Source organism: Oreochromis aureus, linkage group 20, assembly GCF_013358895.1.
Source record: "Oreochromis aureus strain Israel breed Guangdong linkage group 20, ZZ_aureus, whole genome shotgun sequence".
Taxonomy (NCBI): domain Eukaryota; kingdom Metazoa; phylum Chordata; class Actinopteri; order Cichliformes; family Cichlidae; genus Oreochromis; species Oreochromis aureus.
Genome location: NC_052961.1, coordinates 1,363,777 through 1,382,896, shown reverse-complemented (window position 1 = coordinate 1,382,896; position 19,120 = coordinate 1,363,777). Strand labels below are relative to the sequence as shown.

The 19,120-nt window shown below is 46.2% G+C and overlaps 2 protein-coding genes across 4 annotated transcripts in view; one reads left to right on the top strand and one right to left on the bottom strand.

Annotated features, from left to right (window-relative positions):
* dnmt3bb.1 (DNA (cytosine-5-)-methyltransferase 3 beta, duplicate b.1) overlaps positions 1 to 9,221 on the bottom strand; it is a 52,061-nt gene extending 42,840 nt beyond the window's left edge. Inside the window, exon 1 of the mRNA XM_031749842.2 lies at positions 8,996 to 9,221. Within this exon, the coding sequence (XP_031605702.1) occupies positions 8,996 to 9,003 (8 nt within the window). The 5' untranslated portion in view covers positions 9,004 to 9,221. The remainder of the gene's footprint in view (positions 1 to 8,995) is intronic.
* A 1,796-nt stretch (positions 9,222 to 11,017) lies between these two features.
* Positions 11,018 to 18,517, top strand: commd7 (COMM domain containing 7). 3 transcript variants are annotated; one of them, XM_039603867.1, is made up of 9 exons: positions 11,018 to 11,168; positions 12,361 to 12,411; positions 12,654 to 12,756; positions 15,515 to 15,571; positions 15,664 to 15,701; positions 16,120 to 16,210; positions 16,437 to 16,486; positions 16,574 to 16,622; positions 18,337 to 18,517. In XM_039603867.1, the coding sequence occupies exons 1-9, from the start codon at positions 11,088 to 11,090 to the stop codon at positions 18,411 to 18,413; spliced, it is 597 nt and encodes a 198-aa protein (XP_039459801.1). In that variant the 5' UTR covers positions 11,018 to 11,087; the 3' UTR covers positions 18,414 to 18,517. The 3 variants fall into 3 exon arrangements, with proteins under 3 accessions (XP_039459801.1, XP_031605714.1, XP_039459802.1); XM_031749854.2 differs by having other exon boundaries at positions 12,358 to 12,411; XM_039603868.1 differs by lacking the exon at positions 11,018 to 11,168 and adding an exon at positions 11,320 to 11,548 and having other exon boundaries at positions 12,358 to 12,411.
* Positions 18,518 to 19,120: the final 603 nt, after the last annotated feature.

Here is a 19,120-nt window from a genome sequence, read left to right as displayed (position 1 = left end):
TCAAAACCATTCAATTCGTATAAATTCCCATCTCTACTCAGCAGACTTGTGATCACTTCACAACAGCGAACAAAAGAGCGTTAAATGAGGTGAAGTTTAGACGTGCTCTGTGCAAGCTTCACCTCCTCTCAGCACTCCTCACGTTTCTGTGAAGACTGCTGAGAGGTTTTCCTCACATGTTGCAATAAACTGTGTGCACACTGGGGTCAAACTGAGTGTAGGAGCTACACAAACGCACATGCATCCTCTGTGCTGTGTGCACATTTGGAATCGTGCACTCTCACATGCTTTGAACCATAAAACAACCACCTGGATGACTCTGCCAGGTGCTTCCTGCACACTCAAACACATGAACTGTTTTCCATCAGGAGCAGACTGGATCCACCAGTGAATGTCACTGAAATTCAGTGGATGAAAATAAACAGGGCAGCAGCAGGCAAGGAAATTTGAAGTCCACCGGCCTGCCGCCATTGTGGATGCAGGTGTGGAAGCTCTGATCTGGTGTGGATCAGCAATCAGCGCTCAGGGGTCAAGGGTCATTTAAGTAAAATGTTTTTTAGCTTTTCTCGTTAACCGTGTGAGAGCTCAGTCATGACCTCAGAATGAATCACCCAGCCCGCTCTGTGATGACAGGTAGGATCTAGAGCTGCTCTGCTGAAAGCCGAACGTTCGTGTCAGCTGCACTGAAGGTTTCTTAGTTTCCTGTTCGAGTTTCCCGTCTCGGTGGACGGACACATCCTGTTAGTTTGGTCTGGAACGAAAGCACGAGCGACACAGACACTCTAACTCAGTTTGTGACCGCTCAAGCCTCACGCCTGATCAAATACATACACACCTGCAGACGATTTCACTCTCCAGGCTACAAAAGATCCAAACAAGTCCCGAAAGCCTCTCTCTAAACTTCACATCCAGTGATTTTATGCTAGAATCAGCTTTATCCCCAGGAGGAAGGACAGAAACCACAATGTGACTGTTGGGATAGATTTGTGGCCCCACAACATGAGTAATTACACCCACACACACCACACACACACACTTACATGGTTGGCAGGCAGCAGGAAGTCCCGGGTGAGGAGTTCCCCCTCCGGAGAGGTGAAAGAGTTCAGATACTAAACAGCACACTGCTCCGAGTCCCCACGCTTTCAACCTTTCACCCACAGTGAAACCCAACAGGTGCCTGAAGAAGACGAGGTCTGACGAGAGGCTGAAATGGCCGCGCTCGCTGTGAGACGCAGAAATGGTAGGAAAGAGTTAATCTGACGGGGGGAAGGCAGTGAGGGGGAGAGGGTCTTAAAGCTTCAGCCAGCCGTCAGAACTGGATTAGTTTCTGCTGCTGATGTGTCCAATTAAGCTCATCAGAAGCAGGAGAAACACTCCACCTCATACGTGCCGACAACCTTCAGCTGACGGCGAAACCTGCAGGTCGCCTGACGGAGGGCAAAGGGCAGGATGAGCAGTCCCGAGGGCCACGGTCCCTGCTCCTACTTTCATTTAAAGACTTTAGTTTCTGGCCTCAGCTTTCTGCATCTTCACCTCATGCTGTGACATAAAGACTAAACCCCAACAACAGTATATAGCACTGCTTATAGTAACAGTACTATAAGCAGTGCTCGGCGACGGTGCTCGGCATCGCAGTTGTCATCAGCCGTCACATACAGAATAACACTCTCTGTCTCCTGCTGCCTACACGACACCAGAACCACACAGGGGGAAAATCTGTCACCACAAAGACAAAAGCTATGCAAATTTAACATGACGGAAACTCCCACAGAGAAAAAGAACAAACGGCACAACGTCTCAGAGTTACTATGTTTCTACATCACACGGGAGACGACAGCGACATGACGTGAGAAATGCACATGACTGAAACCCAAATCTGCCATCGCCACAGAGGACGGCAGCTGAACCCAACAGGCTGGACAACAACTTCAGACACACTTCAACATTTTATTTACACAGCGCCAAATCACAACAACAGTCGCCTCAAGGTGCTTTATATTGTAAGGTAGACCCTACAATAATAAATACAGAGAAAAACCCAACAATAATATGACCCCCTATGAGCAAGCACTTTGGCGACAATGGGAAGGAAAAACTCCCTTTTAATAGGAAGAAACCTCCGGCAGAACCAGGCTCAGGGAGGGGCGGGGGATAAAGACATGCTGTGGAAGAGCTTATATTTGCCTAGATGGAGCTGGGATCTCTTTCATCCATACACATCCACCAGGTATCGCCCCCTGGTGGATGTTGAAGCATCGTTTATGCTGTCTGCAGGAGAACCGACCACTCCTGGTTAACACTGGAGATCAGATGGTAATGTTTCTGCACCTGCTGACCCATTCTCCATCTAAAACTACACGTAACCACAAGAGGTGCAACAATACTCGTAGCGGTATTGAACCGTTCGATATAGTGCTTTCGGTTCGGTACGCATATGTATCGAACAATACAAGATTTTTAAATTATTTTATCAACTTTTCTTCTGATGATGCTGTCTGTGTTGAGCGCTCAGTGGATCTGCATTCGACTGCTCCGCCTAGGCTGCACTGTCGAGCGCAGATCCACTGAGCGCAGCACAAGCTAGCAAGACATAAGTTAAGCTCGTTGCAACATGCCAACTGCCTCAACGCTACTCGAAATTGAACCTCCCCCACCCTCATTCAGATCCGGCGTTTGGAACTATCTTGGTTTTCATGTGAAGCATGACCCTGATGGTCAGCGCGTCATGGACAAAAGTAAAACAGTATGTCGGATGTGCCACGCAATGCTCAATTACATTGGTGGGAACTAGTGCGTTAGCGCAGTTAGCTCGTTAACGTGTTGATGCCATCCAGCCTCACGCACGGGGCGATCTGCGGTAACTTGTTAACGGAGATTTGCCGCGTTACGGCGTTAATGTCATTTTAATGAGATTACCGCTGACAGCACTAGTGGGAACACAACGAATATGACTGCACATTTACGCCGACATCATCCTAGTGCAAAGACAAGTGGAAGCAGACAAAAACAACAAGCACGCATGCTACAAACTTTACCCGAGTCATTTAGACAGCCGTCAGCACATGATTCTGCTTATGGGGACCTGATATGTTTAATATGCTGCTGAGTATAGCCCAGAAGAAGCGTATAGTATAGCTTTTATTTTGGAAAGAGACATTTCTCTGTAATAAACTCTCTTTTCCAAAGACGAGTGATTTCTCCATCAGATAGATTTATTTTTTTATTACTTTGTTTCAGCAACATTAAATTTAAAAACTGTACTTTTGAGTTAAAATATATATTTATAAATTTAATAAATGACAAATTAAAAAGGCATGAACATTTTTTTGTATCGAAAAAATATCGAACCGTGACACCAAAGTATCGAACCGAACCGAACCGTGAATTTTGTGTATTGTTGCACCCCTGGTAACCACGGCTGCGTTAGCTCCCTTCCTGCTTCGCCCTCGCTGCACATCTTTAACACTTTTCAGGCCGTGTGTTTGAGCTCTGAGAAACAGAAACAGAGGGAAGTGAGAAAGAATCCGAGGAGCTGAGGAAGGATGGAGGGCAGCGTGAGGGGCCCACCGAAAGGGGACAAGAGGGGGGGCTTCACATCAAAGTTGTGTCTGGTGGCTGCAGATTAAGGAGCGCATTGCAAGAGGGGATTGTTCACTCCCAGTGTGTGTGTGTGTGTGTGTGTGTGTGTGGGAGGGGGGTCAGCTCCTCAGGGTCTCTCTCTAACTCTTTGGGGGCAGCATTCCTCATCTGTCATGTACTTTATGGCCCCTTCCAGCTCAGATGGAGCCTTTACACTTCATACATTGTGTGCTTCGGCTCCTATTGTACAGAACGAAGGTATGCGGCTCCTCCAGCAGAGCCACGAAGAACACAAACTGCCACAAGCTCCCACTTTGAACTGTAAACCAGGACTCCTCACAGAACCACGGCACCGCGACTCTTCCATCAGAACATCGAGCTACAAATAAACGGCTCAATGTTTAACATCAAAAACCCGGACACTGAAAACAGAGTGCTCTATTGTCTGAGCCTCTATTATCCACGCATGCACGTCCATCATGCACGACGCTCGACTGTGGACGAACGTCCAAAGGTTCAGAGCCTCTAACTGCTCCGTGCACGGTGCCACCAACATGCACAGCAGCTACAGAGTGAAACCCGTGCTTTAACTTAGCTTAGATACACCGAACACTTAGAGAAACTTCAACAAATCAAAGATTGCTAAGACTGAGCGTCTCCAGATATCGCTTCTTATTTGATAAAAAAAAGCACCAATCCAACTTTTTCCGGCTCTGATGATCCCGGCTTTACGTATCTGCTGATACTGAGTGAGAGAAATGGTGGAAATATGGAGCCTTTACATCGTCCAATAATCATCCCTGAGGGCACATTTATATGATAAACACCTGTAAAGGTCACAGTGGACTTTTACTGTGGGCCTTTTCTGAAGGTAACTCCTCCTCTCAGGTGAAAGATAATGTCCAGAACATCATCTCTACATCACAAAGTCCTGCATCAGGTGGAGAACACCATCCAACACGGTGAGCAGACGGCGGACACTGCAGCGAGAGGGTGATAAACACACACTGACCTCATTGTTAGAGACCGCGCTCAGGGCGAACATCCACCGCTGGAGCAGCAGACACGTGACAGGAAATGAGGAGGTGAGCTTCACAGTGACGGCGCCTTTGCTCTGCTGTCAGAGGTGAATGTTTCACGCTTGAGCTGCAGGACTGTTTATCTTTCTAGCACTGAGCTTTGTGCAGCTGAGATGCATCAGCTGAGTTTAATGGCCTCCACCGCCGTGCTCTCACCTGTCACTGCACAAACCTGTGCAAACAGCAGCGGGGCTTTTTCTTCCAGCCAACATCTGGGTGGTGTAAGATGCTTGGAATTCCTCCTGAAAGCACGTTGGCTTCAAACATAACTACGTCAAAGCAAAAGTCAAAAGCTTACACTGCTGCCTGTCTGCTGACAGCCAGGATTACAGGTAATCGCAGCCTCAGGCCAGCCCCAGCCCACCTTCCACATCGGCGCTAATTACACACGAATCGGTTGTGTAAGACTTTACTCTAATCTTTGCACCACCCAGTGATGTCAGCGGGGGAAATGAAGTCTAACCTCGTGTTTATCCTTCAGTTAACAGAAGCTTCTAATGAGAGCACTGTTTTGGAGGTGGGGTCTGATCCCAGCTGCTGCACAGACGGCCTCACGACATGAAACACTGTTGTGTGTCTTTGCAGCTGCGGCGCTTAGTGAAGTCACCGAGGTGGCACGCTGGTCTGGGTCTGAAATCTGTGACGGCACATCGGCCCCGTAATCTCGGTCACTACATGTCACCTCCAGCAGCTGAAGCACCAAAACCTGCAGTTCCATGAGCGTCCAGCAGAGGCAGCGGTGAGTCAGTCCCCATAGACTCGCATGTTAAAACGTAACAGCAGAAATAAACATGTTTACAACCTGATACACAAACTGCTGGATTCTTTGCTGCTCTGTAACACCTGTGCACATTTTCATAATTCACCTGGATTAAAGTTTGCATGATTGGGGGCGTGGCCTCTTTGACCGACAGGTGCATTGTGCTGCAGCTGTCAGCTGTGTGCTAGGCTTCACCTCAGCTAACTGGAGTCAATGAGTTGGACCTCTGGACTGTGTTTGTGCTGTTGGAGCATTTTGATCAAAGTTTTTCCGTGTTGGTGAAATTCTGGGATTTTATTTTAATCTTGCTGATGAGCAGGAAAAATCTAAATAAATATTAGTGTGCACAATTTGCAAAAAAACATCCAGCATCAAAATAAACAATTTCCAACAGTGCCGTTTGAGTTCGGAGCCTCTCAGGAACGACACAGAGAGGCACAAAGTCAAACAGGAAACACCAGGAAACCTTTGAAAGGCCCTGTAATGAAAAAACCACGTTGCCCACGAAAAATGGCATCACTTCCGGTTTTTGCAGGTAACATGCGATAGCTCGCGCTGACGTTTATTCCAACGTAGGAAGCGCTATGAGCAGCTGATCGGATCTGCAAAGCGTGTTTCTGGATTCTAATGTTTTTGTTGTTGCTAAAGCCGTTTGTGGAAGAAAACAAGCTGAATGCATGTTATGCAAGTACAACTCCTCCGGTTTCATATGCAAAAAAATGATTGCACTAGCTTATGTGGTTGTAATTCTACTGGAATTTAAAAATAGTTACACAAATGGGAGCGTGCACGCCCCGATGGGCTTCCTAAAACACTTTAATATCATTTCAGCGTCATCTTACCACGGGACTCTCCTGGAGGTCTCGGGATATTTCGTGGCCACTTCCGTGTCAGCCAATGCCGATTTCCCCACACAGAGAAACTTTTTTTTATTATAAACAATGTTATTAAAAGGAAAAGTAAATTACAATAATTAGATAATATTTTCGATTTGCTCTCTGAAAACATGGAATTCTTTGAAGTTCCACAGAAAAATCTGCGACTGGGTCGCCTGCATCTGTGTGACGCTCCCGCCTGACCACCAAGCTAACCACGTCCTGTGCCTCCAAAACGCCGACAGCCTGAAATGTGACAAAATGTTCACAAACTGATGGGTGACACCATGCCAACCACGTCCATCTTTTGTATACAGTCTATGGTTTATGCTCACACTTCATTTGTTGAAAATAAAAGTCACCATGTCTCAGCTGAAATCATATCAAGTCTGTCTGCAGGTTTTATCTTGTCATCCAGCTGCAGCTGCTTGTGTCCCACTGACAGATGTGCCAGATGTGTCAGATGTGCTTATGCAAATGTTGCTTGACTGGGTTCTTGTAACCCTCACACAAGGAAGTAAAAGGTTTATTTGTTTAAGCTGAGAGAAACTGCACAGCTCTCATTTTCTGGTATTTATTAACAGATTAAATTTGCTGAGTGTTTTTGGGGGAAATATTTGAGGAATTATTAACTGCATATTATGAATGATCTGTAAACAAATGATGTCATATCCAGAATAAACCCTTTGCAGACTGAAACAGAGTGAGTCACTGTCTTATCAGTTTCCTGACCACGCTGAGTCACAGAGAACCTGCAGGTCAGAATTCCCCAGAACCTCAGTCTCAGTATGAAACTCATTTTAAACTATGAGAACACTTATTTCAAACCACAGAGATCACATTTATCAAATCTGTTTAAAATATAACAAATGAAATCACTGCAGTTCTGTTTGGAGCTGATCTAAGGTGGCCTGTTCTTCTTATTCTGCCTGTTCCATGATGGACGTTTATATTAAACACAGTTGAGCCCAGTGCATGCTGGGTAATCCCTGTGAGCCTGAAACTTAGGGCGCTCTCAACACTCAGTTTCAGACACTTTTTCACCTTTAGGATGTGGATGATGTCATGGGAACCTCCTAATATGGTAATCTCAGTACCCCACCCACCACCAAAATGTGCAAAAATGAAAAACGCTTCCTTAAAAACACAAAGACTCACATTCAGCTGCGTTTCTAAACGTGTGTGCATCGGTTTGGGACGGGGCGGATCTACACCCCTTGTGTAGTTTTGTGTAGTTAGAGTGTAGTTAGTGTGGTTGTTGTTTTGTGTGTCAGTTCTACAGCTGCCACCAAAGGCAGACTGCAGTGTAAACGCTGTGTGCAGGTGTGAAACAGGAGGAGTGATACACCTGCTGCTGTCAGGCCTGCAGGTATCAGGCTGTGATGTGATCCTCGCTCTTACAGTGGACAGAAACTATTTTTTGGACTGGCACAAATAATATATGTGGCATCTTATATGATGCAGAACAGCTGATTGATAACTTTGTTGTTTGCAAAACTTTTGCAAAAGTTTTTAAAATGTACAAGTTTTATTTTCATTTCAAGTTATGAAAATGATTAAACATGTTTGTGTTTGTTACAGTAACAATATAACTTTTTCTTTGTGTGACAGTACAGTGTGTCAGAATGAAAAAATAACTGTAAATTCACACATGTGAGGTTGTGCTGAGAAGACTGACACCGAATAAAGTGAGGTAAACAGTTTATAAACCCAATACATCATGAAAAATTCGGTTTGACGGAGCAGATTTCTGACGCTTGGTGTAAATTTAAGCAGGAAACAGTTTGATTATTTCTAATAAAATATTAACAGTGTGAAACTTTAGAAAGACTTTGTAGCTGATCCGTCTCACGTTGTGCAGGTTGGGCCACATGCTTATTTGTTATGGTTGCTGTACGGTGCACAAAATCCAAATTTACATGTTTTGTGTAACTGTAACGTTTAATTTTGGGGGCTGAAGCCAATCAGAACATTACAGAGTGTGTTTATATGAAACATGTGTGTACTTGCTGTATTTTAACCACATAAATGACACATTACAGGAAGCAGCTTTGATTTCCACCTTTTTCTAGATCCGCCCCTGGTTTGGGACATTTTTGAGACATGTCCACCATGTTTGCTCCGTGCTGATGTGTTTTTGGAGCACGAGGGCTCCGTGCGCCCCCGCCGGTGACCCCCCCAACCCCCCCGCAGATTTCTCCCCTCAGCCGTTTCTCTTTAATGTCTCCTCGTGCGCTCATATCAGTACTTTCACTTGTGTGCCGCACATGTGTTCATACTTGCCATGACAGCAGGACTGTCACGGGCACAGAAGGTAAACTCACCGTCACCGAGAGCAGAAAAACCCGCTGACCTTCCGTCCCCGCGCACTCCGCTGTGCACGCACTGACCGGAGCAGTCAGGCTGTTATTACACGGGTATTACGTTTATTACACGGTTATAACACGTTTATTACGCGCTTACTAAAACTGTTTTAACGGGGTTACGGTCCGCGGCAGACACGGAGAAGTTCCTCGGAGAGCCTCATATCGCGCTCTGCTCCCTCAGCTGCACATCTGCGCGCAGCTGTGCGCACATGTGGAGCTCAGAGCTGCAGCGACGCGCACTCTGCCCGGCAGATTTCATATTCTTTCTCGTTCCTAACTCTCTCGGTAAGTCCTGGAGGGACGAACACCCCGCGCCCTCCCCGGGAAAATACTTACATAACCATGCACGCGTCTGGTTCTTGCACAGCGGGAACTTTGGAGGAAGCAGTTTGGAGTTTGGTGCCGAGTCCGAGTCGGAACGAGGTTTTTACAGCCGCTGAAGTTGAGCGCAGATCGGAGAGTGAGCTCTAATCCTCAGGCAGCAGGAGGTGTTCACGATGTGGAAGCATGCTGCTGCACATCAGCTCTCGCTCTCTCTCGCTCTCTCTCTCTCTTGGGCGGGGTGCAGGCGGAGGTGGAAGCTGATTGGTCGCTCGGAGTGATCAGGTCTTTCCCAGGTGAAACGGTTAACTCACATTTTTTGTCCGCGAGGTAAAAATGAGAGCAGGAACTATTATTGAGCCACAATTATTACCGACACACGGCTCTCTCTCTGTGTGTTCTTAGTCAGCCTCGCTTTACCACATTGTCTGTGGCACTGAGTCAATCTTCAAGGAGTTTCGTGGATTTTCTCTGTCATGATCTCAGCCCATCGCTCAAAGAGCAAAAAACACATCATCACGCTGTTTCCACCACAGCGCGGGCTTTACTGCCCCCTGATGGGACAGAACGAGCCAGCTGTGCCATGAATAATAGTTCCTATGTGTCAATGACAGATGATTATAAAACAACCCGACTGCTGACTCTGGGCCTGTGTGGACAGAAAGTGTCTGAGCTGTTCATTGAACGTCCACACAGATGTAACTGATCTGAAGTCAGCAGGCAGCTTAGTCCCACAGTTCAAAGATCTGAACCTGATGACCTGAGAGGGCTCGCTCAGGTTTCATTAGAAATGATCTTATTACCGTCTCATAATTATTTTTATTGGGATCATTGTCTTCCAGAAGCATCACATCCACAGGAAAACAGGTTTTTCATGATTTCCAGCAGCACAAAGTTTGCTGTTCATTTGGACCACAGGGAAGATTTCAGCCACGTAAAGTCACTCGAGTCCTTCTGGAATCAACACTTCACACCAGCAGCCTTCCTGAAGTGCATCCAGCTTCTTTACTGGGAGTTTTTTTGGAATTGAAGGCCTGAAAATCGAAGCTCGTAGAAGCTGCCCGAATTTGCCAACAGGGGGCGACAGCTGCAGTTACAAAAAGACCTGAGTCCTCCTGAAGAGGATGAGAAAACGACTCGGCCTGACCTCTGCGAGCACTTTGCTGATGAGTTCATGAGCTCAGCGATTTTTTTCAGGTCTCTCTGAGTGAAACATCAAGTCTATTTAATGCGTTTTGACCATGTTTGTGTCAGGAAAGAAGATCATCCGGGGCATGCTCATTGGCTCGTGACTTGTGACTGACATTTTGCACTGTATCAGCATGATGCAGATGTGAGCTGTTTTCAGAACATCTGGTATTTATAGATGCTTTGAATTCTCCAAAAATTAAACTTGTTTTCAATAACATCACAAAACCCACCTGATCACAGCTGCATCCCCTTCATTACGTCACACGTTTCAATCATTTTGTGCTTTTATGTGTTCATTTTATTCTGATTTATTTGTGTACATTTTTTTTAATTCGCTGCACAAATATAAGGAGACCTCAAGCCTATAAATAACATTTATTATTATTATTATTATTATTATATATGAATGTCTCATTATTTGCTAATGTAAATTAGCATAACAGACCATAGCCCATTGAATACATAACATGAATACATGTATAATGTTCCTGAATACGTTTTTATTTATTTAAAACAAAATAAAGATTTTGATTTGATATTAATGACTAAACATTTAAACAAATTTTGCTAAACAATGAAATTAAGCGCCTTGTTACTGCTTCAGGAGGCTATACAACTAAAATAAAATTGAATTAATGGCTCACATGCTTTATATCCACATGCATAAAAATAATCAAAATAATTAAACTCGTGGTGAGAACATTCAAAGTTTGAAAGGGCAAAGAACAAAAACTGAACTTTTCAGCTTAAAAGAACAAAAATAAATTAATAAAAAACTGCCTCCTTCAAGCTAAAGTAAAAGTTTTCGTGAGGTTTGAGCTTTCATAGTGCTTGTGCGCATGCGCTCATCAATAACCCGGAACTGCGCTCCGCAGCGGGCTGTGTTTGTTTTGGGGACAGTCAGCCGGTAGAAACGATGCAGCTTCACTTCACTAAAGACGTTTTACCGGACTCTGTCGGCACCGACTTCCAGAACCTGAACAAACTGAACGAGCAGGTAAGTCCGCGGCTTTAAAGGGGCAGCTTTACCGGAAGCTGTCCGAGCCCCGGGGCTCGTTACGTCAGTGAAAGGAGGTTAACGGTCACAGCCCACCTAACGGCCCATCTGTACCTGTACGGGATGCACACGTGTCCCCGGGTGAACAAGCTGATTGCTCAGGCTTCAAAACAGACACGAGCTGTTAGACTAAAGTGCACGTGATGCGCGCAGTCACAGCCGCTGTCACGTGACCAGACGGTGTTCAGCAGAACCCGCTTTGAACATCAGAGTCCAGACTCTCGGTTTATTACTCACCAATAACAGTGCAGCACGGTGCTGTGGGGCGGACCCTCAGCAGCTGACGGTGTGCTCAGGAGGACAGGCGGGATTTCTGTGAGGTAAAAACACCTGTAAACGGGATTTAAAGAGGACACCGGTGTAAGCAGGGAGGTTTAACACCTCCAGGAGCTGCCGCTCAGCTGTAATCTGATTACTCAGCACATCTGGTGGTGTGTGTACAGTGATTAAAACTGGACCGATGTCACAGTCTTCACCACCTCCTACACCGAGAGCGCCGTGATGTCACTGAGACTGACAGCAGAGCTGAGAGCCCGGGTCCTTGCTGTGACATGTTGTGACATCAGAGAGCAGTTTGGTTAATAGCAGATTACAGTACAATAATCCAGAATATTAGGAACGCATCAGTCTGATGGTGATCTGCAGGCTGATGCAGATGAGTACCTGAGTCACAGGAGTCAGTCTTCACTGTGATGAAGAGAAACTTTCTTTATTCTTTAAACTCAGTGTGAGTCTTCATTACCTCCTTTCTGGTGAGCGCACCTCCTCACGCACAAAGTGGAGGAGACGCAGGGAGGAGGGTGGCATTAATCCGGGTACTTAATTGGTTCGCTGTAGCGTCTCTCTGAGCGGACGTGTCGAGATCTTCAGCCTTTGGGTTACTTCTGAGCCCGAGGCCTGAACACGTGGACTCAGCAAGGCGATTAAAGCATGTTGAGATGTTTTTCATAAGTCTTGTGGACCAATCGTTTTTAGTTTTTCAGGTTTGTTCCTCTGTCCCTGCCTGGCAGGGGTAGACAGAGTAAGATGGTGGAAACGAGTGAATCAGCACGCCGGTCTTTGAGCCGCAGCTGAAACGTAACTCTGACCAAAGTTTCAAACAATCAAACTCCTCTTTTCTTTCATGCAGCAGTTTCATCGCCTGATTGAAATTCTGTTCCAGTTCCTCCTGGAGCCAAAAGAGGTGAACACACACACACACACACACACACACACACACACACACACACACACACACACACACACACACACATTTGATGTTAATGGGACTTTGGACTTAGTGATTAGCCTTGATAACTGAACCGAGGTAAAACATCAGCTGCCCTTTTGTGTGCATGTGCAAATGAATGCATGCATTTTCTCTGTGTGTGTGTGTGTGTGTGTGTGTGTGTGTGTGTGTGTGTGTGTGGGGGTGGGTGGGTGCAGGCAGAGAGGTTCATGCAGCAGCTCACTGAGTTCGCGGGGGAACACGGGATGAGTGCCGGGCCTCTGAGGAACCTGATGAAGAGCGTCCTCCTGGTGCCTCAGGGTGGGAGACACACTCATCATCCATCACTTTCATCACTGAGGCTAACACGGACATCGTAAATCCAGCCATCACAGATTAGGTGGTGGGAATCAGGTTGCTTCCATTTTCCTTCGTTTATCTCCTTGATCAGAACGTCAACCTAAAGGCAGTTCTGCTAACCTGCAGACCAGGTAGAGTCTGTTGTTAAGAGTAAAATCAGAGAATGAGTAAGATTGAAGCACTTCACTGTAATTTTACACTGACAGACGGGAAAAGAGCAGAGACAGGCTGGTAACACACCTGTCAACACTCTGAGAGTGAGGTATCATACTGTAGGTGATAACCCCGCCCTTTACCTATTTGAAGAGTGTCAGGTTTCAGAGCTCATCACAGCACAGAAACAGCTTTAGTGAAGGTTACAAATGATCTTCTTATGGCCTCTGACAGTGGACTCATCTCTGTGCTTGTCCTGCTAGACCTCAGTGCAGCGTTTGATACTGTTGATCATAATATCCTATTAGAGCGATTAGAACATGCTGTAGGTATTACAGGTACTGCACTGCAGTGGTTTGTATCATATCTATCTAATAGACTCCAATTTGTTCATGTAAATGGAGAGTCCTCTTCACACACTAAGGTCAATTATGGAGTTCCACAGGGTTCAGTGCTAGGACCAATTCTGTTTACATTATACATGCTTCCCTTAGGCAGCATCATTAGAAGACATAGCATAAATTTTCACTGCTATGCAGATGACACCAGCTCTATCTATCCATGAAGCCAGGTAACACACACCAATTAGTTAAACTGCAGGAATGTCTTAAAGACATAAAGACCTGGATGGCCGCTAACTTTCTGCTTCTTAATTCAGATCAAACTGAGGTTATTGTACTCGGCCCTGAAAATCTTAGAAATATGGTATCTAACCAGATTCTTACTCTGGATGGCATTACCTTGGCCTCCAGTAACACTGTGAGGAACCTTGGAGTCATTTTTGACCAGGATATGTCCTTCAATGCACATATTAAACAAATATGTAAGACTGCTTTCTTCCATTTGCGCAACATCTCTAAAGTTAGAAATATCCTGTTAATCATTAGTTATTCATTTCTGGCTCCTCCCCTCCACTCCAGCTGGTCGCAGCAGATGGCCCCGCCCCTCCCTGAGCCTGCTCTGCCGAAGGTTTCTTCCTGTTTAAAGGGAGTTTTTCCTTCCCACTGTCGCCTAATCATTGGGTTTTCTCTGGATGATTGTGGGGTCTTTACCTTCGCCTTGAGGCGACTGCTGTTGTGATGAATGAAACTGAATTGAGGCGTGTTGCCTCGGTGGTGCGCTCTGTTTATCCTCTGCGCTGTTTTCCTGGCTGTGGGATGTGGGTCACGTGTTTGGAGGTTAAAAGGAGTCGAGTTTGGCTGGTTTTGATTTATAGCCGAGCGTCAGATTGTATCTGTTGATGCCACAGCGCTGAGCACGATGAGGGCATATAGAGCTGTAAATCCGTTCCCTGCAGTAACGGTTTTACGAAGCACTTGTGTGAGTGACAGCAGCATCATGTGACCTGGGATGTAACTAAATAGGGGACTATTGGTGGTGTTTGATTCAGTGCGATGGAAGCAGCAGGCTCAGACAGGTGTAACCGAAGACTAAGGCTTCTTTCAACACATTTCATGTTGTGTTTCTCTGAATGAGCTCTGCCAGCATGAGAGAATTAGTGGAAAATGGATAACACTTCCCTTTGTTCCCACTTGTGTTGTGTGCAGCCCCGATGTGCTGCTGCATTCTTGATGAGCTGCCCGGCTGCGGTCCATGCGGGTAGTTTCTGATAAGTATAGCCCCTCGGTGCAGAGGTTCGTACAACAAAGTGCTCCTGACACCTGGGCCAAATATTTTGGGCGAGTTTCTGTTTGCAAAGTTGAGACAGAAGTGCAGCGATTATCACGAGCCATAAGGTGTGATCTGCAACAGTGAAAGTGTTGAGAGAAATCAGAGAAAACAGCAGAGTGGTCGTTTTTTCCTTTCCCTCATCTCTAACTAATCTGGTCCTTTATACAGAGTCTGCATCAAGGTTATGACAGTGAGCTCGAACAAAGACCACAGAAATGAAAATGAACGGGAGAAAAGGATTCTCCCTCGTTAGTACCAGCTTCCTGTTCTCTCAATCACAGGAAGTGAATCATTGTCACAGATAAACACTGAAAGGGTGTTTTTGGTTTATGGATGGATGAGTAAATCTTATTTTACGTTCCATCTATTCTCTTCCTCTTATCCTTGTCAGGGTCGTGGGGGGGTGGGGCCTATCCCAGCTGTCAGCGGACAGGTCGCAGGGCTAACACACAGACAACCATTCACCTACTACCTGCAGTCTGTGGACTGTGGGAGGGAGGCGTTGTACCCGGGGAGAACCCACACAGGAAGACCCCGGCTTGATGGTGGAATTGAACTCAGGACCTTCTTGCTGTGAGGCAACAGTGCTAACCGCTGTGCTGCATTTTAGGTGTTATTCAAAGACAGCATGTTTCTGCCTGTGTTTCACTTCCTCCATTTCCCAGAATCCCAGTGAAGCGTGTTTTTCTTTGGGGTATCTGTGGTGTTGTGTACGCTGCAGTGTACGTTTGCACGCCTACTGCACAGGCCAGGTGTGTCTGCAGCAGTGATCTCCGTACAGATGTGTTTGTGGGGATACCTGCACAGTATTTTCCCACGGCACTTAAAACCTGACACTCAACAGGTGGAGCTATAAACGGTAACAGGAAGGTGTCCGTGTCTGTTTTCTCCTCAGGAGCCCTGAAGAAAAACCTGACAGGCGAGCAGATCAAAGAAGACCTCCTGACATTAGGTACGCATCCGAGTCCTCTGGGCCTCAGAGTCATTCTCACGGCAGTCGTATTATTTACTCTCACAAATCTGCTCACTCTGATCATTTCTCAGGACTGAGCGAGGAAAAGTCGGCTCACTTCTCACTGCAGGTAAGTAAAGTAGTGCTAAAGGGTAGGTGGGCTGCTGCCTGTGCAGCGCTTTACACAGCGTGCCGCATTCACACAAGCATGTGCTGTTTCTAAGTGCTTCCTGTCTGACATTCATGCATTCATAGAGCAACATGGCATTAGTATCGTGGCATGGCTACGTGAGGCTGGTTAGCCAGCTAGCTGTGACTTAGCTCGCCATCATTGTGATGCTCAGGCTGTGGTGCGCATGCTGACTCGTGTAAAACAACGGGGAGGAGCAAGTGTGTCCGTTTGGGCTAGCTCACAGGTGTTAGCACGTGTTAGCACCAACTCAGTGTCACTGATAAAACCTGTTCTTAGGATGTTACTCAGGCAACCTTTAAAAGTCCCTTTAAACAGTGAACACATGTCTCAGGAGTCTGATGTGATCTTCCTGCAGTGGGCGGAGCACTACGCAGCGCTGACCAGGCTCGCTGTCGGGCAGACTCTGATGGTCAACCAGCTGGTTGACATGGAGTGGAAGTTTGGAGGTAAGGAGGAGCAAACCCAGCGCGCACGGCCAATTTAGCTCAAATTACAGGTTCACTCTCAGTCTGTCTGTGAGGACGTTTAAACCCCTCAGTGTCTGCAGCCGATGGAAGCTGAATAACAGAGCTAACCGTGACGAGCCTCGCTGTTTCAGGCGGGAGCTTCTACGTGACACAGCGTCCGTCCTATTTGAGCGTTTTTATCACGCTGTGTTTTGTCGTCCCACAGTGACTGTTGGCACCAGTGAAATTCAGAAATTGGGCACAGTCTTTCTGCAGGTACGACAGCGCTACACACACACACACACACACACACACACTCGTTCCTTTGTTACGTTTTGTTGAACAGGTTGTGTTTGGTTGCAGCTGAAGCTCGTGGTCAGAAAGGGGAATTCCACTGAAAACGTCTACATGGGTGAGTGATGATGTCACTCGTACCTGAGGTTTTGCACACCTTGAATGTCTTTCTTTCCAACTGCTCGAGCCTGTAACAGGAAGCTGGATTTTACTCTGACGGTTGTTCCTGCAGCTTGTTTTGTTGTTCAGGACCCAAAACTAAGATTCGTAAAGGAAAAATCAGTTCCTCCACCTGACGCCCTCAGAGGCAGCTGACCTACAGATTCAGTTTTATTTACACAGCGCCAAATCACAACAACAGTCGCCTCAGGGCCCTTTATACTGTAAGGTAGACCCTACAATAATGCATACAGAGAAAAACCCAACAATCATATGACCCCCTATGAGCAAGCACTTTGGTGAGAGTGGGAAGGAAAAACTCCCTTTTAACAGGAAGAAACCTCCGGCAGAACCAGGCTCAGGGAGGGGCGGGGCCTCTGCTGTGATTGGTTGGGGTGAGAGAAGGAAAACAGGATAAAGACATGCTGTGGAAGAGAGACTGTCACTACCCGATCCGTACCGGAAACCCGATCGGTACCCCGCATGCGCGAAAGGTGTCTACTTCCGGTCGAAGCGTTTTACGATAGTTACGGTCAGAGTATCTGTTGAGATGTTAAGAATAATAAGTATCGCTTAAAATGTTTGCAATAATGAAGCATTTTAATATAATGTAGACAAAAACAAAAAATAAAAAGATCGTTACGGATCAGGACTCCCCGATCCCTACCGCGCATGTGCAGGGGTTTTCTTCTTCTTCTGTTCGCTTAATGGCAGTTTACTCCCCAGTGTACGAGGATACTGCCACCTGCTGACCGAGCGAATGAACCCTGTTGTAAATGAATTAGCGTCATTACAAACGTGTGTTAAATTTGATTTAGTGATAGTCGAGTGTGTTTATGCTTGTCTGTGTGGAGAGGATTGACTGGAATAGTGATGATGATCTCCGCTATCACTGTCAATTGTCAGTAAACACTTCATCTGTCTGATTAATCTTCACGTGACATATTACTAACTCTGTAATTAGGCGGCATTCTTCTTATTTTGCGGCGCTGTTGTTCAATCGGGGGACGCTCTGTGTTGAGGAGAAAAGCATGAATTTGTTTGTAAATGGATTATCCATTGTTTAAATGTCCCGGTAGTCGAAAAGGAGGCAGAGCTGTTGAGAAATGCTAGGAGCTAACTGGGCGCTAACCATATCATTCAAATATATTGAATGTCGCAATGTTGGCAAGGAGAGGAAGTGACGTAAGATTTGCGCATGCGGAGTAGCGATCGGGTTTCCGGTACGGATCGGGTAGCGACAGAGACAGAGGTTAATAACAAGTGTGATTCAGTGCAGAGAGGTCTGTTAACACATAGTGAGTGAAGAAGAAACACCCAGTGCATCATGGGAATCCCCCAGCACCCTACACCTATTGCAGCATAACTAAGGAAGGATAATCAGGGTCACCTGGTCTTAAAGTAGAGAGAGTGAAACGCTGCAGGGGTCGTGGTGCAGACACAACCACCGCCTTTAATTCAGGTGTGCTTTTGGATTTTGATAGAGGTGATTTTGATTGGCTCTTATGTGTAGCTGGGTGGAAATGACCTCACAAACAGCGGCTGCAGAGTTATGTTGAAGAGCGTATTTGTGGTTTGGAGCTCTCCCAGTTTTTCACTTTTTCCTCCACAGATGCAAAAAGCTTTCATTTCTGTCTCTGACAGGAAGTCGTCCTGTTTTTTCTTCCCTGCAGAACTGACGCTGCCTCAGTTTTACAACTTCCTGCACGAGATGGAGCGAGCCAAAGCCAGCATGGAGTGCTTCAGCTGAGCGTGCGTGTGTGTCAGTGTGTGTTGTCTGTACTGGTTGAATTTGTGTGCGTGTGACATTTTTACCTGAAATGAGTCAATAAACTGAGGAGTAACTTGTCATTATCTGCTGTTTTCTTCCTCTGTGGGAAACGTCTCAGTCACGATCAAACTTGGGTGATTCCATCAGAAACCTGACCTCACCAGACCGGTTTGATCGAGTTCAGGCCTGCTGTCTCTTATTGATGTAATAAAAATATTACTAAAACAAACACGAATTAGCTGTAATAACAGGTTAAATGCAGGCGAAATGAGCAGCAGTCAGAGACGAGCTTGCAGTAAAGGCCACACAGGGATGCGTGTGAGCCTGGAGGCACATTTCAGAGCGCTCAGTGGCTCATCGGTGCAAGCGCCTTCACCGTTTCAGCCCTCGGCTCCGAAACCTCTTCAGACGTCTGGGCTAATTATCTGCTTTATTTTTCAGGAACATCCTCAGAAAATTCCTCAGCAGTCTGTCTGCTGGAAGACAGGAAGTCTGCCTTTATCCTGAAGGGTTTTCCCGCCTACTTTATATCTTTGTACAGCATCTGCAGCTCCTCCTTAACGTACTGACTAACGACAGCTGCAGTACGCGGCTGTCACAGAAACAACCTAAACCACATTAAAGTAGCTCAGCAACACACCGTGACATCATCTACACACCATGACATCATCTGCACACCATGACAT

Coding starts and splice junctions, on each gene's coding strand:
- commd7 (XM_031749854.2), top strand. CDS start 11,088: ATGCAGCTTCACTTCACTAAAGACGTTTTACCGGACTCTGTCGGCACC. Junction 12,412..12,653: donor TCCTCCTGGAGCCAAAAGAG/GTGAACACACAC, acceptor GGGTGGGTGCAG/GCAGAGAGGTTCATGCAGCA. Junction 15,702..16,119: donor CGGCTCACTTCTCACTGCAG/GTAAGTAAAGTA, acceptor ATCTTCCTGCAG/TGGGCGGAGCACTACGCAGC.